Here is a 27,427-nt window from a genome sequence, read left to right as displayed (position 1 = left end):
GTTGGCCACATATTGTTGATTTTTTTGGCTACAACCAACTCACAAACACTGTCTACTGTGAAGTATAAGAGAATTATATTCTCCATTATTAGGGGGGAGTAGTCATATCAAAGAGGTTACAGATTCTATAAGCATTACTTCATCATCATAAATATTTCTTTAAAGCCCTAGAAGTTCCAAATATTTTCATTTGCCTCTGATTCCCAAGTCCTAAAAAAGTAGGAGAGGAGACTTTCTATAATCCTGGTAAAATACAAGGAACTCCAGGCTGATTCACTGTGTGTAAAATTGTTTTAAAAACTTACCTATGGTCTGTATTGTTTTATACCTGTAGTCAAATTCATCTTGCAAATCTTCTAAATACTTGACATCTTGTTCTGTCATCTTAAAAACAAACAAATAAACAAACAAACATATTTAGGCTAGTTTGTGACGGAGAAGTTTCAAGAGACACCATTTTTCGTTCCTCTTAGGCAATTGGTTCCATTCAATTTAAACAATATTTTAAAAATTTATTAAAAAATTTTTTTTACCCCAACTGCATGCAAAAACAAGTTTCATCATTTACTTCCAAAACCTTAAGTTCCAAATTCTCTCTTCCTCCCGCCCCTCTCCCCCTTACTGAGAAAATATATTACTTGGTGTAGATTAAAGATGTGTAGCTATGAAAAATGTCACTAAATAGTCATATTGTAAAAGTAAACATAATCCCTCCCCAAAAGAGACATCTCAAGAAAAATAAAGAATTTCAGTCTGTATTCAGGCACCATCAACTCTATCTTTGGGATGGATATCTTGGGTCACAGCATTGCCAAGAAAAGGTAGGTCATTCAAAGCTGATCATCCTGCAATATTACAGTATAAGGTACATTTGCTGCAATGTAAAATGTAATTTTCCCATTTCATCTGCTTATTTAAGTTTTTTACTGAGAGCATCTTGTTCTTCAATTCCCATAAAAGAAGAGCAATTCATCTTAATCACATACCATAATTTGTTCAGTCATTCCCCAACAGCTGGGCATTCCCTCAATCTCCAGCTTCCCTCTACCAGAAAGTATCCCAATTCATATAGATTCTTGTCTTCCCTTATTTCATCTCTTCTGCCACCTAGCAGTGGCACTGCTATGTCAAAGGGCAGCCATGATTTTATAGCCCTTTGGGTTTAGTTCCAAATTGCTTTACAGAATTCCAAAAATATTTATTAAGTTCATACTATGAATAAGATACCATGCTATCTGCTGGGGATTCAAGCACAAAAAACACAAATCCCACCTCAAATCTCACCATCTATAAGAAGCTTTTCCCTCATCTCCCTTAATGTTAGTGCCTTCATTTGGTTAACTTTTCTTAAATCTTTTCTTGAGTCTATAACTCATTTGTAGATATTTGTTTGCATGATGTCTCCTTCATTAGACTGTGAGCTTTTTGAGGACAGAGTCTGTCTTTCTTTTCTTTTAAGTTTTTGCAAGGCAATGGGGTTAAGTGGCTTGCCCAAGGCCACACAGCTAAGTAATTATTAAGTGTCTGAGGCCGGATTTGAACTCAGGTACTCCTAACTCCAGGGCTGGTGCTCTATACACTATGCCACCTAGCCACCCCAGCTACCTAGCCACCTCCAGAGTCTGTCTTTTGCCTTTTTTGTATCCTTAGAGCTTGGCATAGTGTCAGACATATAATGCTTAACACATATTTATTGATTGACTAACTGAAACAGATCCTGCTGAAAGAAAATTTACTTTCTATGACATTATTATGTGTCTTTTATGAAGCAACTTTAAAAAAAATTATTTCTTTAAGGCAATGGGATTAAGTGACTTGCCCAAGGTCACACAGCCAGGCAATTATTAAGTGTCTGAGGCAGGATTTGAACTCAGGTTCTCCTGACTCCAGGGCTGGTGCTGTATCCACTGTGCTACCTAGCTGCCCCCATCCATGTGTCTTTTATGAAGGTGGACATGACCACAGTCTACATCTAATACATTTACTCACTGTGTGATGATAAATCACTTCAACTCTGACCCTTGAGAAACTCTCATAAGACCATACACTCAGTTTTAGATGGGTTAGACAGTTCTCATACCAACAAAACCAGAGACTTCTGAAACTTGACTATGGCCATGAAAATCTTCCAATATAGAATGTCTCAGAATGATCCTATCTTTCCCACAATAACCCCTGCTGAGTCATTTCCAGTCTTTGGCTTCACTGCATCTAGACTTTTATTACTTAATCCAATTATAAATGTTATTCCCAGTCATCATTTTTATCCATAAATCTGAATTCATTTCTCATTCTTCAATTTCTCTAGTAGTTTTCTCTTACTTTGTAGTTATAATTCTTACTCGTTTAAGCTCTCATTCCAATTTGCTTCATTTTATGTTAAGAGACAGTGTGATTATGTGAACTTAGGATCAGAAGAGACTGGGATTTGAATCCCACCTCTTACACTTACAAGTTGTGTGACTATGGATGACTCATTTAGCCTAAACTTCATCTGTAAAATGAGGATTAAAATAGTATTTACCTCACAAAGCTGTTGCAAGGGTCATATAAGGTAATGCTTATAAAATGCTACATATGCACAAGATATTTTACATAAAATGCTACATATACATAAGCTATTTTGTCACTTTAATTTATGATTTTTTTCTTTTCCATCTTTACAAGCCAGATTAATTGATTCAATCCTTCCCAATCAATTAATTTTTCTCCTCTTTGAATTTTGTCTCTCACTATTACTCAAAATTTGGTTACATCTCCCTTCCCACATTGAATAGAATACTTACTTTTCAAGGTTCAATTTATTAGAACCTACTTATTCCAAGGAATTTTCCTAAGTTATTACCTTTTGTTTTTAATTCACAACAGAAATATTCTTAATTAGGTAATAATTTTCTTATTTTTCACGTCTGCACTCACCTCCCTCCAAACATGTAAGCCCCAGGTGCTTCATTTTTTACTTTCTTGCCTCATAGATAATAAATAATAAATGCTTGCTGAACATAACAAATACTTCTTGAATAGAATTTCTTTACGAAGATGTTTTGGACTGTCTCACATCCAGGGCCATCTCCAGTCATCCGGATCATTGGACCCAGATGATTCTGGAGGACAAAGTGAGACTGGTGACTTAGCACATTGCCCCCTCTCTCAAATCCAATTCACATGCTTGTTGTGGCATCACCTCCCTGATGTCATGATCTTCTTTGATTACAAAGAACTTTACTGTATATCTGGTTACATTTATGTCATCTTTTCTGAATAATAAACTTCTGCAAAGCAGGGAAAGTGTCTTTTGAATGACTATAGCGTACCCACCATCACAGCATGTAGGAAATTTCATTTGATTTACAATTTCAAAGATACAGAAACTTTTCAATTTTATTTTATACAATTTCTCATTTTGTCCTTTCCATTCTACAGAAGATATTTACAACTTTTAGAATTTCATAGACAATTTATTACCATAAGGCCTATAATTCTTGCCATCCTTTTATAGTATGGATTTTTTTAGATGCTTTTAGAGATCTTATAGAGACTATTTTTCTTCTAGGACTCAAAATTGCTAAAAGTGACATCAAATGAATAGTGATATCTGACTTATACAGGACAAGTGTTCACAGGGGCTTCAGAAAAAAGCAATATAAGGATACTCTTCAAGGTCTCAAGAACTTTGAAATTGATTGTTCAACATGGGAGACATTGGTACAGGCAACCCAGCAAGGTGTGCCCTTGTCAGAGAGGGTGTTTTGCTTTATGAGTAAGGAAGAATTGAAGTAGCTCAAAGGAAACATGAGATTCACAAGTTTTTACCCTTTTTCATAATCTCTTCAGGGTATAGACCAAGCAGTAGTATTGCTGGATCAAACATGAGATGCACCCCAACTATTCACATGGAATATTTGTGCATGACTGTGGGAGAGCATTTTTGAGCTCAGATTGGTCAGTTTAGCCACAGTTGGACACACTGTAATTTGTCTCTAATACAGTGACTTCATTTTGGTCTTCTTTGATAACGGAGAACAAGAACCAATATGGTTACATGGGCCAACCTCCTGGGTTTTGCCCAGCCATGAAAAAATGGAATCAAAAAGCATTTAGCACATAATACCATTAAAATTCTAATTACTAACTGTGCTGACAATTTTCAAATCTACCTATCCTAGTCTCTCTGTGAACTTCCTATCTTACACCTCTAACTTACTTTCAGACATCTCAGACTAGATAACCTGGAGACATCTTAAACTGATTATATCTAAAAAAATAACTCACTCTCTTTCCCTCTAAACCATCCTCCCCTCCTACCTTTCCTGTTATATAGAGGGTAACATCATCATCCTCCCAGTCCTGAAATGTAGTTATCTTTCTCGACACGTCACTCTCTCTCTCACCAATTTTTTAACAAAGTTTTATCAATTTCACATTGCAAAATCTATCAGATCTCCTTCTCTCATCTACCACATATTGCAACCACATGTACATGAGTGCAGACCCTTGTCTCCTCAGCCTAGACTAATACAATAGCCTTCTGAGGGTTGTGTCAACCACATACCTCTTCCCATTCCAGTTATTCTTTCATGCAATTACCAAACAGATTTTCTTGAAGTTCAAGTCTGACTATATCAGAACTGCCTCTGGGTTCAAATACAAAATCCTCTGCTTTGTCGTTGTTGTTGTTCATTCTTAATAGACTCCTTGTTACCCCTATTTGGGGTTATCATGGCAAAGAACTGGAGTAGTTTGTCATCTCCTCCAGCTCATTTTATTTTATTTTTTAATTTTTTTAGAAAGATTTTATTTATTTTGAGTTTTATAATTTTTCCCCCAATCTTGCTTCCCTCCCCTCCCCCACTTCCCACAGAAGGCATTCTGTTAGTCTTTACATTGTTTCCATGGTATACATTGATCTCAGTTGAATGTGATGAGAGAGAAATCATATCCTTATGGAAGAAAAATAAAGTATAAGAGATAGCAAAATTACATAATAAGATTTTTTTTCCTAAATTGAAGGTAATAGGGTTGGGTCTTTGTTCAAATTCCACAATTCTTTCTCTGGATGTAGATGGTTTTCTCACTTGCAGACAGCCCAAAATTGACCCTGGTTGTTGCACTGATGGAATGAGCAAGTCCATCAAGGTTGATCATCACCCAAATGTTGCTGTTAGGGTATACAATGTTTTTCTGGTTCTGCTCATCTCCCTCAGCATCAGTTCATGCAGATCCTTTCAGGCTTGAATTCCCATCCCTCCTGGTTTCTAATAGAACAATAATGTTCCATGACATACATATACCATAGTTTGTTAAGCCATTCCCCAATTGAGGGACATTCACTTAATTTCCAATTCTTTGCCACCACAAACAGGACTGCTATGAATATTTTTGTACAAGTGATGTTTTTACCCCTTTTCATAATTTCTTCAGAGTATAGACCCAGTAGTGGTACTATTAGATTAAAGGGTATGCACATTTTGTTGCCCTTTGGGCATAATTCCAAATTGCTCTCCAGAAAGATTGGATGAGTTCACAGCTCCACCAACAGTGTATTAGTGTCCCAGATTTCCCACATCCCTTCCAACATTAATCATTGTCCTTTCTGGTCATATTGGCCAGTCTGAGAGGTGTGAGGTGGTATCTCAGAGATGCTTTTCTCTAATAAGTAATGATTTAGAGCAATTTTTCATATGACTGTGGATTGCTTTGATTTCCTCAGCTGTAAATTGCCTTTGCATATCCTTTGACCATTTGTCAATTGGGGAATGGCTTGTCTTTTTTTTTTTTTAAAATTTGACTCAGTTCTCTGTATATTTTAGAAATGAGTCCTTTGTCAGAAATAGGTAGTTGTAAAAATTGTTTCCCAATTTACTACATTTCTTTTGATCTTGGTTACAGTGGTTTTGTCTGAGCAAAAGTTTTTAATTTAATGTAATCAAAATTATCTAGTTTGTTTTTAATGATGTTCTCCTTCTAGTCCTTAGTCATAAACTGCTTCCCTTTCCATAGATCTGACAGGTAAACTACTCCTTGATCTTCTAGTTTGCTTATAATATTGTATTTTATGTCTAAATCCTGTATCCATTTTGATCTTATCTTGGTATAGAGTGTGAGGTGTTGGTCTAATCTAAGTTTCTTCCATACTAACTTTCAAATTTCCCAACAGTTTTTATTCTCCAGCACATTTTATAGACAAGGAAACTGAAAAGGAAACTGAGACCCAGGGTGACATAGCTAATAAATGTCTGAGATCAGATTTGAACTCAGGAAGATGAGTTTTCCTGACTCCAGACCCAGCTCTATGGTACCACCTAGAACACTTTCTACCTTCCAGTCTTCTTAATATTTTTATTCCCTGTACAGTGTTTACATTAATACAATGTCAATGGCTTCCTTGCTATTCACAAACAAGACAACTCTTAGCTCCAGGCATTTTCTCTGGAATTCTTTCCTCATTTCTACCTATTGACTTCCCTGGCTTCCTTTAAGTCCCAGTTAAAACCCATTTTTCTACAGGATCATCTACAAGAAGCTTTTATTTGGAGTTTCTTTTGTCTCTGAATTATTTCCTAAGGGGGGCATCTAGGTGATGCAGTGGATAGAGCTTCAGTCCTGGAGTCAGAAGGATCTGAGTTCAAATTCAGCCCCAGACACTTGATACTTAGCAGCTGTATGACCTTGGACAAGTCACTTAATCATATATCTTGCATCCAGGGCCATCTCCAATGGTCCTGATTCATATCTGGTCACTAGACCCAGATGATTCTGAAGGAGAAAATGAGGTTGGTGACTTTGCACAGGATCTCTTCCTCACTCAAATCCAATCTATGTGCTTGTCATGGCATCACCTCTCTGATGTCACAATTCTCCTTGAGAACAAAGGCCAGATACCATCAGCAGTTCCTAAGATGATCAGATACAGTTGTAGTTCTGACATAAATGATGCCGATGGGTATTATTCCCTTGACCTGACAGACAGATTTCAGGAAACCAATGAGGATTAGACCATTGAGAGTAGGTAGATAAAAAACACTACACTACAGTGTTGCATGGCATTACTGGGGGCCTCAGGGTGCTTGCTGATATGAGAGGGAAACCACACCCTCAAGTCCAAGGACTCCTGCAGCATCCAGACAATAATCCTGTTTCCTAGGATTTCCTAAGAGGTGAAACAGTTCTGGAAAAGGCAGTTAGAAGGATGCCTTTGCATAGCATTCCCCTCACTATAATCAGCATAATGTGCAAGTCATGTCATCATGTACGTGATGGCATGGTCATCTTTGATTATGAAGGATGAACATCATCATCATCATTTATCTTATATATAGCTGGTTTGTAAGGATTATTGGCTCCCCCTCATAGATTGTGAGCTCTTTAAAGTCAGGGACTGTCTTTTACTTCTTTTTGTATCCTCAGGGTTTAGCAAAAGCTGGTACATAGTAGGAATTTAAGAAATGTTTATTGATTGAGAAATTATATCTTTCTCTATTAATTTATCTAGATGCTAATTACATAGTATTTAATAGTTTTTCTTTCAACTTATTAAATGAATTTTATTAAATCTTAATTGTTTGAATATTGACAAATTTACAATACTTGATTTTAACTTTGAGTCTTTCTTCATTAAACTTCAACTATTTTTACTTATTGACTAATCTAACCCTGTGGATAGCTAGATGGCACAGTAGATAGAATGCTAAACTTGAAGTTAAGAAGACCCATCTTCCTGAGTTCAAATCTAGTCTCAGATACTTACTAGTTGCATGACTCTGGGCAAGTCACTTAACCTTGTTTGCCTCAATTTTCCTCATCTGTAAAATACAGAAGGAATTGACAAAAATCTCTAGTATCTTTACCAAGAAAATCCCAAATATGGTCATTAAGAGTTGGAGATAAGTGAACAACAAATCTAACACTATGCTTTATTATCAAAGCTAACTAGACAAATCACCTTGATTTTTTTTCTTAAAGTCAAAAGCATTCTAGGACTCAAATATAGCTCCAACTTCAGTGTTTCAACTCTTACAGATGGTTTTCCTCTACTTTTTAATCTGTTTACAATTTGTAGAAGTGAAGCTATTAAATTGCCTTATTTTCATCCTCCATCAAATCTCTGAGTATTTCTTCTAACTAATCAACTCCTCCTATCCTTTTTTAAAAGGATAAAATTTCTCTGTTCCCTTTGGATCTCTTCTTTTTTGTGCCTCATGGATTCCCTTCATCCAGAATGGAAAAACTGGACCAGAGGACTCCATCCATTTACATACAAGTGAATCCACAATTACTGACTGACATTCTTCCAAGCTGACTGCAGTTGACTTTTCTTCCTTGGCCCTTAGAGCTCATGCTTGAATAAAAACTCATTGACATTGAATTATTTTAAATTATTTTTAAACCTCTCTCCAAACTCTTTCCAAACTGCTTTTAAAAGAGTTTATGCCTATCACTTCCCTTCCAGAAGTTCTAATTTAAATTACATTTAGAACAGAATAGACAAGTACCTAGACATCAATGTGCAAGTATTTCCTAATAGGACCCAAACAAAAATACTAATAAAAAAGTAAATGAAGGTATCATGCAGACCCATAAAATGACATGGACAGTAATTCAATATTATGGTAAATAATTGAAAAACCAAAGATTAGATATTATGTGACCTTGTTAAAACTTTCTCTAGGGTGGCTAGGTGGCGCAGTGGATAAAGCACCGGCCCTGGAGTCAGTAGTACCTGGGTTCAAATCCAGTCTCAGACACTTAATAATTACCTAGCTGTGTGGCCTTGGGCAAGCTACTTAATCCCATTTGCCTTGCAAAAACCTAAAAAAAACCCCCAAAACAAAACTTTCTCTAGAGTCTTGGGAATCTGCAGAGTGCTTCATGTAAAAACCTGACAAAAGCTAGAAGATTCTGACACTGGTGTGTTCTTAGTTGGAGATCAGAGAAGCACAATTTCATATAACCTTTTATGCTGCTAAAATGATTAAATTTTTGTGGGATGCATGTCTTATCCTTGTGTCTGATAAATATGATTAAATATTCTTTCTGTAATGGAAGAATTATCTCTACACTTCTATAATATCTGTGGAGAAAAGCCAAATAGAACTTGTTTTTTCAAAACTAATTTTGTATAATGATATGTCAGAACATTTTATCCTGAGAGTGCCAGAATGTCTGGCTCATTTTTGCTACAATTTTTTTTCAGAAAATCAAAGAAATTCAGAACTATCACATAATTTAACAATTTCCCTACAGGTTATAGTTTATCCTGAATAGAATTGGGTGTTTTATAGGCTTAAATATCTCCTGCAATTCATATAGAGGTATATAGAGAAATGAATGAATGAACTAGGAAATCTTTCACCTGGGCTAAGTGCAGTTGTAAACACATGCCAATGCTAAGATGGATATAATTGTCCCAGGAGAAACTAGCCTGTTCCCCTAAAAGAATTGGTAAGGGGAATACTCAGGGTTGCCTTGACAAAGGGGGGGGACCATTCTGAGCAGTTTAATTTACACAGGGATAGCAATTTTAAAGATATAAATTTTTCCCAAGTACAATTTTGTTTGCATATCATAAATTTTGGCATGCTGTCTCATTGTTGTCATTCTCTTTAATGAAATTATTATTTCTTGGATTTTTTCTTTGACTCACTCATTCTCTAGGATTAAATTATTTAGTTTTCAATTAATCTATGCTTCCATGGCCCTTTATTGAATGGAGTTTTTACTGTAATTTCATCTGAAAAGATACATTTACTGTTTCTGCTTTTGTTTGTGAGTTTTTTATTTCCAAAGAGATCATCAATTTTTGTATAGTTTTTGTATAGGTAACATGCATTGCTATTCTTAGCATATCTCTTTCTATTATTGCCATTGAACTTTCTTCAAAGGCTTATCTTATCTAACTTTTCTAAAATACCATTCATCCCCTTAACTTCTTTCTTATTTTTTTTAGTTAGATTTATCTAGTTCTAAAAGGGGAGAGTTGAGGTAGGCACCCCACTCATAAAGTTTTACTGTTTATTTCTTCCTATAATTATTTAATTTTTCCTTTAAGAATTTTGATGCTATAACATTTGATGCATATATGTTATTATATGTAATATCATTATTGCTATTATACATGAAATTATATCATTGCATATGGTGCCTTTTAGCAAAATCTCTTTTAATTTGACCTATTATTTCTTTTGCTTTGTCTGGAGTCATGAGATTACTACTCCGTACTTTTTTTTTTACTTCAGCTGAAGCATAATAGATTTTGCTTCAGTACCTTACCTTTACTATCTTTTTCAAGGGTGCTTCTTGTAAACAACATACTGTCGGATTCTGATTTTTAATCCACTCTGCTATCCACTTCTTTATGATTACTATGTATTTCCCTCCATTTTATTTTCCCCTTGTTTCTCTTTCTCTCATCTGTCCTCCCCCTGTAGGGTATGAAAGATTTCTATACATAACTAGGTTTATATGTAGTTTCCTTTGTGAGCCAATTCTTATGAGAGTAAATTCAATCATTGCCTACCATCCCCCATCTTTCCCTCCACTGTAATAGCTTTATCATGCCTCTTTTATGCAAGATAATTTATCCTATTCTATCTTCTCTCAATGCATACCTCTTTTGCTCCTTCGTTTTGAATATCATCCCTTGATAGCCAATTCATGCTCATGCTCTCTATGCATATTTCTTTTACCTGCCCTAATAATGACAATGTTCTTAGGAGTTAAAAGTATCATCTTCCTATGTAGGAAATGTAAACAGTTCAATCTTATTGAATCTCTTATGATTTCTCTTTCATGTTTACCTTTTTCTCTTGAGTCTTGTACTTGACAGTAAAATTTTCTATTGAGTTCTAGTCTTTTCTTTTTTTAATATTTATTTATTCTCATTTTGTACAAATAATGTTTTTTATACATTAATAAAATATTCTTGTCTTAGAGTAAACAAAGTACCCCCTCACCCCCAAAATATAGACTCACTTGAGTGATAAAGTAAAGGGGAGAGAAAAAAATTAAAATTAAAATTAAAAAAATAATAGTAGTAATTATAGGTATGGCCAGGTGGCACATTGGACGGAGCACAAGCCCTGGAGCCAGGAGCACCTGCACCAAATCCAGCCCCATACACCCAACAATCACCCAGCTGTGTGACTTGCAAGCTACCCCAACTCCACTACCCTACAAAAACCAAAGAAAAGAAAAAAAGGCCCAAAATAAAATAAAATAGTAATAATAATAGTAGGGGCAGCTGGGTGGCAGATAAAGCACTGGCTCTTGAGCCAGGATCACCCGGGTTCAAATCCTGCCTCAGACACCCAATGATCACCTTGCTATGCAGCCCCAGGCAGGCCACCCAGCCCCATTTACCTTGCACCCCCCAAATAATAATAATAAATGTGCTTCAGTCTGTGTTCCAACACCACCAACTCTGTCATGGGTGGATCACATTCTTTATGATAAGTCCATCACAAAAGTTACTTCCATATTTTTCCACCATTGCCATTGCTGATCGCAACTCCCTCCTTTCATATTTCTCCACTACCATGTACTATATTTTCTCTCTCTCTCCTTTCACTCTGACTCTGCTGTAGGGTAGCTGAGTGGTGCAGCAGACAGATCCCTGGTCCTGGGGCCAAGAGGCCCCGAGCCCCCCTACCACCCCTTAGGTCCAGCATCCACCTGGCCCTATGATCCTGGGAAGGTCTTCCAATCCCAGCTTCTTGCAAGAAGTAAAAAAGAAAATGTGTTCTATCTGACCACTCTCCCCCCATGGTCCATCCTATCCTCCATCATTCACATCCCCACCCCTTCCCCCGTCCCCCCCTTCTTACTCCAGATGTCTATACCCCATTGAGCATATATGCTGTTTCCTCTCCTAGCCACCTCTGATGAGAGCGAAGATTCCCTCATTCCCCCTTGCCTTCCCCCCTTCCATATCATTGCAATAGCTCATTGTAATAAAGAAAAAGTCTTATTATATGAAATATCTTGGCCTATTCCCCTCTCTTTTTTCTTTCTCCCATTACATTTCCCTTTTTTTTTCTATTGACTCCATTTTTACACCATATTTTATCTTGAAATTCAGCTTTCTCCTGTGTTTCATCTATAAAAGCCCCCTTCTACCAGCTCTGTTAACTGAGAAGGCTCATATGAGTATTATCAGTGTCATTTTTCTATACAGGAATACATGCAGTTCATCATCATTAAGTCCCTCATATTTTCCCCTTCTCCTCCAATCTCTATGCTTCACCCGAGTCCTGTATCTGAAGATCAAACCTTTTTTTCAGCTCTGGCCATTCAACAGGAACATTTGAAATTCCCCTGGTTCACTGAAAGTCCATCTTTTTTCCCTGGAAGAGGACATTCAGTTTTACTGGGCAGTTGATTCTCAGTTGCATTCTAAGCTCTTTTGCCTTCCGGAATATTATATTCCAAGCCCTACGAGCTTTTAATGTAGTTGCTGCTAAGTCCTGTGAGATCCTGATTGCAGCTACATGGTATTTGAATTGTGTCCTTCTGGCTGCTTGTAATATTTTCTATTTGACTTGGGAGTTCTGGAACTTGGCTATAATATTCCTGAGGTTTTTTTTTTTTTGATCTCTTTCTTGGGGAGATCAGTGGATTCTCTCAATTTCTATTTTGCCCTCTGCTTCTAGCATATCAGGGCAATTATCCTGTAGTAATTCTTTGAAAATGATGTCAAGGCTCTTTTCCTGATCGTGACTTTCAGGTATTCCAATAATTTTTAAATTATCTTTCCTAAATCTGTTTTCCATATCACTTGTTTTTTCAATGAGATGTTTCACTTTTTCTTCTAATTTTTCATTCTTTTGGTTTTGAAGTATTGAGTCCTGATTTCTCATAAATTCAGCAATCTCCCTGAGTGCTATTCTTTGTCTGAAGGATTTGTTTTCCTCAGAGAGTTTTCTTATCTCTTTTTCCATCTGGCCAATTCTGCTTTTTAAAGCATTCTTCTCCTCAATAACTTTTTTGAACTGTTTTATCCATTTGACCTAAGCTTGTTTTTAGCATGCTATTTTCTTCAGCATTTTTTTGGATTTCCTTGACTAAGCTGCTGACTTCATTTTCATGTTTTTCCTGCTTCTCTCTCATTTCTTTTCCCAGTTTTTCTTCTATCTTCCTCATTTGACTTTCAAAGTCTTTTTTTGAGCTCTGTCATAGCCTGAGCCCAATTTCTGTTTTTCTCAGAGTTTTTGGATGCAGGAGCTTGTGCTTCCTCATCTTCAGATTGAGTGTTTTGATCTTTCTTGGCCTCATTGGCAAAGTATTTCTCAATGGTGTTCCTCTTTTTTCTCTGTTTGCTCATTTCCCCAACCTAAGCCTGTTTTGGGGGTGCTTCCTGAGATTTTGGGACACTCCCACAAGGGTCTCAGTGTGTGAGGCTCTGTCCTCTCTCCTAGTCTGTGAATGACCATATGAGCCCCCCCTCTGCCATGGGGCTGAGGTGGGGGGGCCCTGCTGTTCTATTGGGGAGGCCTAGATTGTGATCAGGATCTGAATGTAGTCAGAACCCCAGTGTCCTTTTCCAGGGGCAGAGGACAGAACTCTGTAGTCTCTGTCTTCACTCCCTTCCCTCAGCTCAATGGGCTCATGCCCTGGGGGCTCCTGCTTACTGGCTCTGCCTGCTTCTGGTTCCTGGATCTGGACTGCCTTGGCCATACTGCTCGCTATGTGCCCTGAGGGCTGAGCTTCACGTGCTCACTCTGGCAGAGGTACCCCCGCTGTTCCCTCAAGTTGTACCCGGTGCTCCCAGGGGCATAGGTCAGGAAACTCCCCTGCTTCTGTGTGTCAAAGCTCCCAGTGCCCTGGGGCTGCCTCATGGAAGCTGAAGTTTTTTCGCTCTGGAGGGCCACCCCTCTGGTGGGCTGCCCCTCCAACCCTGGGGTCTGCAGAGCCTTTCTGCTCTTTTCCAGGTTACCCTGAGTAGGAGAACTGCTTCACTGGGTCCCTCTGTGGGTTCTGTCTCTCAAAAATTTAGAGTCCTTAGTTTATAAGTTTTGTGAGAGAGCGCCTAAGAGATGATCCTCTCTTGTAGCCATCTTGGCTCCGTCCCCCAGTCCTAGTCTTTTCATCAGGAATGCTTAAACATTCTTTATTGCATTAAATATTTCCCCCTAAAGAATTATATTCCGGTTTTGGGGGGGTAGGTGATTCTTAAATTATAATCTTAGCTCCTTTGCCCTCTGGGATATCAGATCACAAGTCCTACAATTCATTAATGAATAAGTGGCTAGATCTTTATTTTATCTGAATACGTCTCCAAGATACTTGAATTATCTTTTTCTGACTGTTTGTAATTTTTTCTCTTTGACCTGGGATTTCTGGGATTTGGTTATAATATGCCTGGAGTTTTCATTTTGGTATCTCTTACAGGATGTGATCGGTGGATTTCTTTCAATTTCTATTTTACCCTCTGATTCTAGGATATCCAGAGAATTTTCCTTGATAATATCTTGAACTATGATATCTAGAGCTTTTTTTTAAATTATGTCTTTCATGTAGTTCTATAAATTTTAAATTATCTCTTTTTGATCAATTTCCTAGATTAGTTGTTTTCCTGATGAGATATTTCACATTTTCTTCTCATTTTTTATTCTTTTGTTTTTGTTTTATTGTTTCTTGATGTCTCATGGAGTCATTAGTTTCCACTTGCCCAAATCTAATTTTTAGTGCATTATTTTCTTTAGTGAGTTTTTGTACCTCCTTTTATATTTGGCTATTTCTTTTCTTTGGTGAATTTTTGTACATCCTTTTTAGAGCATTATATTTAATGTTTATTATCATTTTGTACAAATAATTTTTTACATTAATAAAATATTCTTGTTTAAGAGTAAATGAAATACCCCCTCCCCCATAAATATGGACTTGCTTGAGTGATAAAGTAAAGGGGAGAGAAAAAAATGAAAATAAAAAAATAATAGTAATAATTGTAGGTATGGCCAGGTGGCACAATGGATGGAGCACCAGCCCTGGAGCCACGAGCACCTGAGCCCGCATCCAGCCCTGTACACCCCACAATCACCCAGCCATGTGACATGCAAGCCACCCGAACCCCACTGTCCTGCAAAAACAAAAAAAAAAAAAAAAAAAAAGAAAAAGAAGACCCAAAATAAAATAAAATAGTAATAATAGTAGGGGTGGCTGGGTGTTGGACAGAGCATTGGCCCTTGAGCCAGGAGCACCTGGGTCCAAATCTGGCCTCAGACACCCAACGATCACTCTGCTATGCAGTTCCAGGCAGGCCACCCAACTCCATTTGCCCTGCACCCCCCCCCCCCCCAAATAAAAATAATAAAAAATGTGCTTGAGTCTTTATTCCAACATGAACACCTCTGTTGCGGGTGGATCACATTCTTTATAAGTCCATGGCAAAAGTGACTTAAATATTTTTCCACCGTTGCCATTGCTGATCGCAACTCCCTCCTTTCATATTTCTCCACTACCTTGCACTATATTTTCTCTCTCCTTTCACTCTGACTCTGCTGTAGTGTAGCTGAGTGGTGCAGCAGACAGATCCCTGGCCCTGGGGCCAAGAGGCCCTGGGCCCTCATACCACCCCTTAGGCCCAGCATCAACCTGGCCCTATGGTCCCGGACAGGACATCCAATCCCAGCCCCTTGCAAGAAGTAAAAAAGAAAATGTGTTATATCTGACCACTCTCCTCCCATGGTCCATCCTCTCCTCCATGACTCACATCCCCCCCTTCCCCCATCCCCCCTCTTTCCTTCTTACTTCAGATGCCTATACCCCATTGAGTATATATGCTGTTTCCTAGCCACCTCTGATGAAAGCGAAGATTACCTCATTCCCCCTTGCCTTCCCCCCTTCCATATCATTGCAATAACTCATTATAATAAAGAAAAATCTTATTATATGAAATATCTTGGCCTATTACCCCCTCTCCTTTTTGTTTCTCCCATTACATTTCCCTTTTTTCTGTTGACTCCATTTTTACACCATATTTTATCTTAAAATTCAGCTTTCTCCTGTGCTTCTACTATAAAAGCTCCCTCTACCTGCTCTATTAACTGAGAAGGTTCATATGAGTATTATCAGTGTCATTTTTCTATACAGGAATACATGCAGTTCATCATCATTAAGTTCCTCATATTTTCCCCTTCTCCTCCAATCTCTATGCTTCACCCGAGTCCTGTATCTGAAGATCAAACCTTTTTTTCAGCTCTGGCCATTCCAACAGGAACATTTGAAATTCCCTTGGTTCACTGAAAGTCCATCTTTTTCCCCGGAAGAGGACATTCAGTTTGGCTGGGTAGTTGATTCTCGGTTGCATTCTAAGCTCTTTTGCCTTCCGGAATATTATATTTCAAGCCCAAGAGCTTCCAGTGTAGTTGCTGCTAAGTCCTGTGTGATCCTGACTGCAGCTCCATGATATTTGAATGTGTCCTTCTGGCTGCTTGTAATATTTTCTCTTTGACTTGGGAGTTCTGGAACTTGGCTATAATATTCCTAGGGGTTGGTTTTTTGGGATCTCTTTCTCAGGGGGGATTGGTGGATTCTCTCCATTTCTATTTTGCCCTCTGCTTCTAGAATATCAGGGCAATTTTCCTGTAGTAATTCTTTGAAAATGATGTCAAGGCTCTTTTCCTGATCATGACTTTCAGGTATTCCAATAATTTTTAAATTATCTTTCCTAAGTCTGTTTTCCATTTCAGTTATTTTTTCAATGAGATATTTCACATTTTCTTCTAATTTTTCATTTATTTTGGTTTTAAAGGATTGATTCCTCATTTCTGGTAAATTCCTCAATCTCCCTGAATTCTATTCTTTGTCTGAAGGATTTGTTCTCCTCAGAGAGTTTTCTTATCTCTTTTTCCATCTGGCCAATTTTGCTTTTTAAAGCATTCTTCTCCTCCATAACTTTTTGAACTGTTTTATCCATTTGACCTAAGCTTGTTTTTAGCATGCTATTTTCTTCAGCATTTTTTTGGATTTCCTTGACTAAGCTGCTGACTTCATTTTCATGTTTTTCCTGCTTCTCTCTCATTTCTTTTCCCAGTTTTTCTTCTATCTTCCTCATTTGACTTTCAAAGTCTTTTTTGAGCTCTGTCATAGCCTGAACCCAATATCTGTTTTTCTTGGAGTCTTTAGATGCAGGAGCTTGTGCTTCCTCATCTTCAGACTGAGTATTTTGATCTTTCTTGGGCTCATTTGCAAAATATTTCTCAATGGTGTTCCGTTTTTTTCTCTGCTTGCTCATTTTCCCAGCCTGAGCCTGGTTTTGGGGTGCTTCCTGAGCTTTTGGGACACTCCCACAAGGGTCTCAGTGTGTGGTGCTCTGTCCTCCCTCCTGGTCTGTGAATAACCATATGCGCTCCTCTCTGCCACAGGGCTGAGGTAGAGGGGGCCCTGCTGTTCTATAGGGGGGCCTAGACTGCAATAAGGTTCTGAATGTGGTCAGAGCCCCAGAGTCCTGTTCCAGGGGCGAGGGCAGAACTCTGCATTCTCTCTTCACTCCCCTCCCTAAGTTCAATGTGCTCATGCCCTGGGGGCTCCTGCTTATCAGCTCTGCCTGCTTCTGTTCCTGGATCTGGGCTGCCCTAAGACCATGCTGTGAGCCCTGAAGGCTGGGCTCCAAGTGCTAGCTCTGGCTGAGGTCCCCTACTGTTCCCCCACTTTGTGCCTAGTGCTCCCTGGGGTGTAGCTCAGGAGACTCCCCCGCTGCTGTGAGCTGCGGCTCCTAGTGCCCTGGGGCTGCCTCTGGGAGGGTGAAGTTCTTTAGCTCTGGGGGGCCACCCCTCTGGCAGCCGCCCCTCCAACCCTGGGGAGCAGAGCCTTAATGCTCTTTTCCAGGTTAGCTTGAGTAGGAGAACTGCCTCATTGGGTCCCTCTGTGGGTTCTGTCTCTCGAAAGTTTAGAGTCCTTAGCCTATGAGCTTTATGAGAGAGCGCCTAAGATAGGATCCTTTCTTGTCGCCATCTTGGCTCCACCCCCAGTTTTGTTTTTTAAAGTGTTATTTTATGCAGTATTTTTTTGTACCTCCTTTACTAAACTGTTATTGCTTTATTCATCATTTACTTGTGTCAGTCTCATTTCTTTTCCCAATTTTTCCTCTACCTCTGTTTTTATATGATTTTAAAAATTCTTTTTGAGCTCTTCTGAGAGTTCTTCTTGGTTCTCTGACCTATACACATTTTTTCAGGCTTTAGCTGTGGCTATTTTGATTTCATTTATGTAAGATAATTTACCCTATTCTACCTTCTCTCCTTTAATTTTTTTGAATATCATCCCTTGATAGCCAATTCTTTCCCTGTTGCTGTAGTAACTTTCTATAATCAGGTTTGGTTTTTGTTATTTTTCTCTCCTATTTCTTGACTTATCTTCATGTTAAAATTGGACTCTGTTCCCATGGTGGAGGGAGCACTGTTCCAAACTTTAGATTTTTGGGGTTGCTGTACGTTTTCATTTCTTCCATGGTGGTATGATCTAAGAAGAGGTGTGGTCACTTCTCTTCTGGCCTCACAACTTCTCTTTTAGGCATTAGAAGATAGGCCTCCATGGTATAGCTGGTCATATAAATGATAGAATAAGCAAGATGCTTCTCATCTTCCATCTTTATGCTCTGGTCTGTGAGTGACCACAGCACTCTTCCCTACCTGGAGCTGTAAGGAGGGTCCCTGTTCTTGTCATTGTGTGTCTCTTCATACTGGGTTTGCAACCAGGAACTGTATATGAGCAATGCAACAGGATCCTGCTCCCAAAACCAGCAAAAGGTCCCTCTGGGTCTCTTCTGACCAGTTATCTACCCACCTTATTGTCTGTGGCTTGAGAGTCTGGAAGCCTCCACTGATGATTCAGTTGCAGCCAAGGTCTACGGCTGGCTCACTAGGGCTTTTCCTATGCTGAACTGTACTCTACTCATACCCCAGGGAGACAGACCTTTGCTGCAGGCCTGTAAGTTAAATTGAACTGGAAAATTGTTTTACTTTGTCCTTTGGTTGGTTCTGCCTTCCAGAGTTCACTTTGAGGCATTATTTTAACAATATTTGGAGGGGAATTTGGGAGCAGTTGGGTGAGTTCCTCCCTGTGCTCTCATTACATAGATCAGGATAGCAAATTTAGTACTACAACAAAGGAAGCAAAGCATCCTCACCATTATATTATAATTTCTTTGAATGTCGAGACTGTTTTTCTTCTTTTTGTATTCTCAGTGTTTAACATGATGCCTGGCATAAATTTAGTGCTTAATAAATGTTTATTGATTGATTAATTATTGGTCTCTCCCCTAGTTATGGCATTGCAACTGCAGATTTCTAACTTCTTTAGTGAGCAAAAAAATGATACTTTGAACAGGAAATTTAAGACTTTTTTTTTCTATTTTGGAAAATATTTTAGGAATTGGTCAGTACACTTACATATAGTAATAGAGGAAGTTTATCTTGCAACAAAATTATCCTGCAGGGAAAATCTGGCCATACAAGGACAACTTATGGTCTCCCACATAGGAAAGGAGTCTTACTTACCTGTACACTGTTTCTGATGGCAGCCACTTTGTGCTCCACATCTCTCTGCCTTTCTGAAACCACAGAGCTCTGCAAGGACTTTTCCAGGGGGCCCTGGAAGAACAGTGTTGTCACATAATGTCAATAAATTTGGGACAGCACTTTGGTTATAATTACAACTGATATTTCTATAGCTCTTTGAGGTTTGTTTACAATAAATTATCTTTTTTGAGCATTATAACAGTCTTCAAAAATAAGTATATTTACTGACATTTTACAAATAAGGAAATGATTCAGAAGGAAAAGACTCAGAAAAGTTAAGTGACTTGTCTAACATTCCAAAGCTAGAATCAGAGGTAGGATTTGAACTCAAGTCTATCTGCCTCCAAGTTCAGCATTCTATCCACTATACCAATGGTGGATATGAGGAATAACAAATTTATTAAGGTTGGAATGAGAAAAGTTTTGCCACTCTCATGTTGTTTACCACAGTCATCTTTGTTTTTTATTTAGTTGACTATATATTATCTCCTTTACTAGACTAAGTTCCTTGAAGGTAGGAATGGTATCTTTATGGTAAAGACAGGTGGTGCAGTGAATACTCCATTTGGAGTTTTTTAAGATACTGGAGTGATTTGTCATCTCCTACTCCAGTTCATTTTATAGATGAGGAAACTGAGGCAAAGAAGGTTAAGTGACTTGCCTAAAGTCACACAACTAGTAAGTATCTGAGCCTGGATTTGAACTCAAGAAGGGGAGTCTTCCCAACTTGAGGCCCAACACTCTATTCATTTTGTCACCCAGTTGCTCTAGAAGTCAGGAAGACTTGGGTTCAAAAATGACCTTAGGTACTTACAAGTTGTGTTGTGACCACTGATAAGTCACTTGACTTTTGTTTACCTCAGCTTCCTTAATAGTAAAATTAGGATAACAATGACCTCTTCCTTACTTTGTTCCTTGTTATGAGGATCAAATGAAATAATATTTGTAAAGGGCTTAGCATTGAGTCTACCACATAATAGGTACTTAATAACATTTTCCCCATAATCTTCTTTTCCATTCCATCTATTCCAACCTCTTTGTTTTATAGAAGAAGAAACTGAAGCCCAGAGAGGTTAAATAATTGGCCCAACATCACAAAGGTAATAAGCAACAGAACAAGTATTTGGATAAAAGTCTTCTTGACTCAATCTGGCACACTCTTAACAACATAAAATTAAAATGAAATAATCTTTATTCATAACTATTTAAATAATTATGATAACCTTTAAACTAATACTGTCCTAGGTTTCAGACATATTTTCATTTTGCTGGTGCAATATTATAGAAACCAAAAAAAATTTTAAAGTTGCAACTAAACTAAATTATTCACTTTTAATTTTATCATCACAAAATCATTAAAGCAAATGATATTGCAGACCATAGTCCAAGATTTTAAAATATTTGATATATTAGGTTAATTAGTCCTTGAACTATATAAACATTTTCTGATTATCCTGTTTACTCAATGATTTTTTGGGGGTGGATCAGTAATGAAGTAGGCATGGTTCAGGAGAAAGGTCCTCAGAATTTCTTCCCCAGGATTTGTGGGACCTGGAGAGCATTGGTAATCACAAGAAATATTTTGAGCATAATTTCCAGAAATTTATATGGGCTGGTGACATCACTAAAGCAAAGACTTCCTTGGTGAGGCCCATTCTGCAGAAAAGGAAGCTAAAAATTCTTGGCTGCCAGATTTGGGAAACAGAGCTGGAGAGACAAGCTGTGTCTCAGGTAAGCATAGAGATGAGAAAAGAGAACTTACAGAGTGGCATAGGCATAGGAGTTTCACACTCAAGCCTGAAAGAATCACATTACTCCTAGAAAAAGAGTTTCAGTGAATCACCAGTCCTCCTCCAGAGGCTTCATCGGAACTTCATGACCCTAAAGGTATTACATCCTAAGAGCTTAACTACTAGGCCATGAGTTCTGAAGTGATTATATATTCCTCTTCGATGTGCCTGGGGGATCAGTTTTAGGGGTTGCAGCCTTAAGAGGTTGAACCAATTTGTATATGAAATAATACATATTTCTTGGATAATATCCTGCATTATTAATGACACTATTTTTATGTTTTAATGAAATTATTTTGATACAGGCTTTCTGCTTCTCTATAAATAGAATAATTAAATTGGTTGGGACTGAGGCTGGAGCTTTCATAGCTGATTACCCCCAGATAGCCCACACTCTATCTGGGAATAGTAGCAAAAGTCTCTGGAACCAGAGTTCTTAGAGGTCTTTGGAAGCCCACAAGTAAAATAAATATTTATTGAGTACTTGTCACATGTTCAATCCTGAGGTAAGTGCTGTGAGAAATAAGAAGTGACATTTCTTGCCCTCAAGGATCTTCCAATTTAGTTGAGGAGAAAGAATAATTTACATGAGCAATATTAGCTAGAACCAGACAACATATGATTGGTAAAATGCTGAATGCTATAGAAATTTACAGAGGAGGAATGAATGGAGGCTAGGCTAGTCAGATAAAGAGAGGTAGAGGTGGGTAATATTTAGATAGAAGGAAAAAAGAGGAGAACAACATGAGGAAAGACATAAAGTTTAGCATGGACCTGACATTTTTTTCCTTCACAGCACCCTCTGCATCAGGCCCTAGATCCCTGTTAAGACAATTGCACCTTTAGTTCAAGATCTCATCATGTTTTGCCTGGACTATTGCAGTAGTCTCCCAAGTGGTCTCTCTCGTTGCCCTACAGAACCGCAGAATTTAAGATCTGGAGAGGACCTCAGCTGCCGTATAATCCAATTCATAAAGGTAAGCATATAGACAGACAGACAGATAGATAGGTAGTTGTCCTTTGATCTCGACAGACGTAATATCAAGGCAATTGATGTCATGACATGCATGTAACTTGAAGTATTGTGCAAAAACACCAACCTCACTATCTCTTCTAGAACCCTCTGAGTCCAATGACCTGATTTAATAAGAAGAGAATGATTGGCATTGACCTGGAGACCTTGACTTTTTAGAGTTAGGTCTTTCCCAGGACACTGAGGGAAACTTCGGAGGGAACCAGCTACTAGATGGTAGCAAATTAATCAAATTAATTAATTTAAACTTTTAAAGGAATTGGAGAAGGAAATGGTAAACCACTTTGTCATGAAAAATTCAAAAGGAATCACAAAGAGTTGGACATGACTGATCAACAAAATAACAACTCTTCCTGAAAACCATGTTTCTTAATAAAGGCCAAGATTGTCATAACTTTTATGACTGTCACATCACCCTATTGACTCAAAATGAGCCAAAACCCTCAAATCTTTTCCAGAATAGGTGCTATACATATAGTATACATATAAACATTTCTATTTAACTCATTATTGAAATGGGGACATGAAACCATAATATGAATCCCTTAGGCTGCATATTGACATAGAAAACTACATATTAATCTTCTATTTTTTTATATTGTATTTATTTGGCTGTTTCTCACTAAGATTTTAATCTGACTTGGGCCACACTAGGGAGTGTTGGGGGCTTCATGTAGCTCATGGACTGCTTGGTTGACACCTCTGTAGTATATCAAATCCTCCCTCATCTTGTACATAAAAGGTTGACTTTTGGAAATGGAATGTAAAACTTTACATTTGTTCTGATCAAATCTTATCTTCTTGGATTCAATTTAGTGCTTTAGCCTGTCAAGATCATTTGGGATTTACATCTAATGCATTACTTATTTCTTTCACCTTTAAAGTGTTATTTGCAAATTTTGTAAGCATATGGCCTATGCTTTTATCCACGTCAATGATAAAAAATGTTAGCCAGCATTGATCCTTGGGTATTGACCTGCCATATTGACCACTGTTATTGTTTAGTCATTTCAGTCATGTTTAACTCTTTATGAGCCCACTTTGGGTTTTCTTGGTAAAGATTTTGTAGTAGTTTCTCATTTCCCCTAGAGAAGGAAATTGCAGATGAGGAATCTGAGGTAAGTAAGATTAAACAGGTGTAGGGTCATACAGCTAGTTAAATATCTGAGGTCAAATTTGAACTCAGGATGAATTTTCCTGAGTTCAGGTTCAACACTATCCACTGCACCACCTAGCTGTCCACTAACAACTAATTATTCTTTCAAGCTGTTAGGGAGTGAGGTACTTACTGATAGCCAGTTGTAGGCTAGGGATTACTTAGGAATGAATATTGATAGAAGAAAACAAGGCCGATTATGGGCTAGGGAGAAGGAAGTATAATTTTGAGGAGAAATGTTGTTAGATATTCAGAAGAGTTGAGTTTAAGGTGATGGCATTACCTGTACAGGCATGCTGGCTGCAGCCAATATTCTTCTTTCTTCTCTTAAACAATTGGAAATCACTACTGCTATGTGCATAGGATTTCCTTGATATTTTCCCTAAGAGAAAATGAACAAAAATAGATCATGTAAAAATTAAAATATATGCATAAGAAAGACTATTCTCTACTTATAAATCAGTGATAAATTTATTTAACTATTTCCTTACATCAAATGCCCTTAGAATCATAGAATTTAGAACTGAAAGCCCCAGAAAAACTCTCGCTCAACCTCTTCATGGTACCTATGAGGAAATAACCCTCAGAAACTAGGGTTACACAGGTAGTAAGTAATGATACTAGCTGGAATTTAAATCTAGATTTTCTGACTCAAAATTCATTTTTTTGTATCCCATGCTCAGTTTCTAATTAGAAAGAATACATTTTATGTGAATCTAGGTTTATATTACTATCCTTGTATTCAAATATTATCACTAGAAACAAACATTTATTGAATAGAAGAATATTTCTTTAATGATGGGTTCTTCTGATATTCAAATGTCCAGATGTGCTGGTTGTATTAAACACCAGAAAACTATAGTACTTCCTCAGTGATAAATACGTGGACATTCAAAAGAGATTTGTCTGCTGTAAAAATCCTCTAGGAAAAACCAAGGGGCCAAATGTTGCTTATTGCCCAGACTAGAGATGACATTATCTTTATCTTCTTCATTAATACTACAATAACACATAAATGAATATATACATCTATACATTTATATCTATCTTATCTATCTATCTATCTATCTATCTATCTATCTATCTATCTATCTATCTGTCTGTCTGTCTATTTCTTGAAGGCTTAAAAAATATTTTAATAAATCAACAATCACTTTATTCCTTTTCAGGAACCACTCCTGATTCTTGGGTTTTTTTCCCTATCATGCCATAGAAGTCTCCTCCCCATTAAACAGCACTTTACCCCAGACTTATCAAACAAGAAGTAATTTTATCTCTATAGTCCCTTTCTCTATTAACTTTGTTTTTTTTTTAAGACATGTCCAATTCTTTAAGATTCTATTTGGGGTTTTCTTTCTTTTCTTATTAGAATGGTTTCTCTTTCCTTCTCTAGCTCATTTTACAGATGAACAAACAGGGTTAAATGACTTGTCCAGGATTATACAGCCAGTAAGTGAATTTGAACTCATAAAAATGAGTCTTCCTCATTCCAGGTCTGGTTCTCTATCCATTGTGCCACCTAGCTGGCCTCTGATTGGATAGAACATTCAATTTAAGGAAAGCACCCAGGGGAAGTAATCACGTTTTAGTGGTTCTCCTGGGCATAATACTAACTCTCCAGACTTTCTCTACCATGCCACCCCACACTGATGTCTCTTGTTTCTTTTAATGTATTTTCTTCCCCCATTAGCTGTTTGTATTTGTAATCAAAACTTCTTTACTTGCCCGTTTTACATATATTATTTCATTTGATCCGTATAGACAATGATAGATAGATTTTACATTTTATAGATGAGGGAATTGTGGTTTAAAAGATTAAATGGTTTATTCAGGTTCACACAGCTAAGAAGTCTTTTGGGTGGCAGTGGAACCAAGGTCTACCTGATTCCAAGTTCAGAACACTATCCACTATTGCTAAATTGATGAATTTATTGTGACCTGAAGTTGAATTGGCCGCTCTTTGAGAATCAGTGTCTATGGTTGGACAATCAGATGAACACTACGCTGGACCCTGAATTTAAATAACAAGAGAAATATACGACATATGTCCTGACTTTAAGAGGCTTACAATCAAGTTGAGAAAACAAGATCCGATAAATATAAAAGATTAATCACAACATAGCTTATAATAAAGTATGTACCAAATGAGAGGCACAAACAATGAAGACTTTATGAATTCCAAGTGAAAATTAAGGGAAAAAGAACAACCTTCTAGAAAAAGATTGAACCTAAGATAATTATCATTTGTGAACATATCCCTGCCTTTATGGTTGCTGTTTTTATTTTTAAGATTGAATTAATTTTTTGTTATATTTTAGTGTTTGTACCATCTTCCTTCCTCCCTTTTCACACTGCATTAGAGAAAGCCACCATTTTACACACAGACACAAACATATATACTCATTTGCAAAATCATACTTCACATACTTCCATTTATCACTTCTTTCTCTAAAGTGGATAGCATCTTCCATCATAAGTCCTTTGTAGTTGATTTGAGTATTTATAATACTCAGAATAAGAGTGGTCAGTTATTCTTTGGACAATATTGCTTTTATAATTGATAATCTTCTCTTGGTTCTGCTCATTTCTTCATTGTTTCATGCAATTCTTTCCATGTCTTTCTAAAATTAATCAGCTCATCATTTCTTACAACACAGTAGTATTCAATCACAATCATATGCCACAACTGTTTTGCCCATTCCTCAATTGATGAGCATCAGTTTCCAGTTCTTTTCCATGTTGTCTTTGTTTTTATCACTGCAAAACCATAGTGAGGAAATATTTTTAAAGTATTAACTGTATAGCTTGTTTTACTTTCTATCTATTGAATTTGAAGTCCACCTGAAGTCTTGGTTTTAAAACAGATTCCCTACTTGATTTGAGGGGGAGGAGAAGGGAGATAGAGAAGTCAAAATCGAAAATAAAATGAATTTTTAAAAATAGTTGCTTCTCTCTTTATGGATGTACACCAGATTAACCTATTTGTATTTCACTGCTTGAATCTGTGCTTCAAGGTCTTTTAAGGAATATTTTTTTGGATCTTGCTTAGTTTCCCTACTTTACTTAGCCATATAGCTCCTATCATACTCCATAACCAATTAACATTAATATATTATCAAAATTACAAAAAATAGTTATGAGTGAAAAAAGAATATTTATTAAGCACTTGTTTTTTTTTTCCAGAGACTGTGCTAAAGCACAAAAATATAAAAGTGAGGTAGATCCTGACTTCGTGGAGCTTACATTCTAATTGTATAAGATGTATATGATGTATATGATGGAATATAGTCAGGGAAAGTAGGTCTCTGGAGACATTTGAATAATGAAGGGAACCATGAATCATTTGGGAGCCATGGAGGAGGGATGGTGTCCCTTGCTAAGGTAGACATATGGCAAGATGTCTGAGGACAAATGTGATAAAACATGATCTGTTATTGGTTATACATAGTGGAGTAAGGTAGAGTTTTCATTCATCAACCAGGACAGCTCACCAACAGGGGGGAAAGATCCAAAATTAAATAGATTAACTTCCCACTGGAAGGGCTATGGTCTTTAGGAGAAAGCTATTCCACATGGAAAGACAGGGACAGAGGCAGAACAGATGGCAAGATGTCTGAACTAGATGGATATGTTGTGGAAATTTTTGCCAGTAAATAGCATACTCTAAAGTTCCAAGTCATTCATCTTTTCTTTTCTCCCCTCTGTGAGCAGTATAAAGTGACACTGAAATGACCAAATGAACAAGACCGGGAGAAAAAAAATAAAGCATATAAATAATTCACCCAGTGGATCATTAATCCAAAATTAGCAGCAAAGGACAAAGGCCTTCATAATTTGACCAAACATGTCTTTTCAACCTCATTATTGAAAGTCAGCTGGAAAATTACTAGCCATCCCTTACTTTGTGGTCCACTAAACAGGTCTTTTCTCCATT

General features: G+C 37.4%; 1 protein-coding gene across 3 annotated transcripts in view; it reads right to left on the bottom strand.

Annotated features, from left to right (window-relative positions):
- The window catches only part of STAT4 (signal transducer and activator of transcription 4), a 287,696-nt gene that overhangs the window by 53,608 nt on the left and 206,661 nt on the right, over positions 1 to 27,427 (bottom strand). For all 3 annotated transcript variants that reach the window (XM_074215477.1, XM_074215476.1, XM_074215478.1), the window contains 3 exons: positions 23,777 to 23,875; positions 19,494 to 19,586; positions 306 to 384 (listed from right to left, as the gene is read on the bottom strand). In XM_074215477.1, the coding sequence (XP_074071578.1) occupies positions 306 to 384; positions 19,494 to 19,586; positions 23,777 to 23,875 (271 nt within the window). The remainder of the gene's footprint in view (positions 1 to 305; positions 385 to 19,493; positions 19,587 to 23,776; positions 23,876 to 27,427) is intronic.

Source organism: Macrotis lagotis, chromosome 1 (assembly GCF_037893015.1).
Source record: "Macrotis lagotis isolate mMagLag1 chromosome 1, bilby.v1.9.chrom.fasta, whole genome shotgun sequence".
In the NCBI taxonomy this organism is placed as follows: Eukaryota; Metazoa; Chordata; class Mammalia; order Peramelemorphia; family Peramelidae; genus Macrotis; species Macrotis lagotis.
The sequence above is the reverse complement of the archived record's forward strand: the minus strand, read 5'-3'. Positions and strand labels throughout refer to the sequence as shown.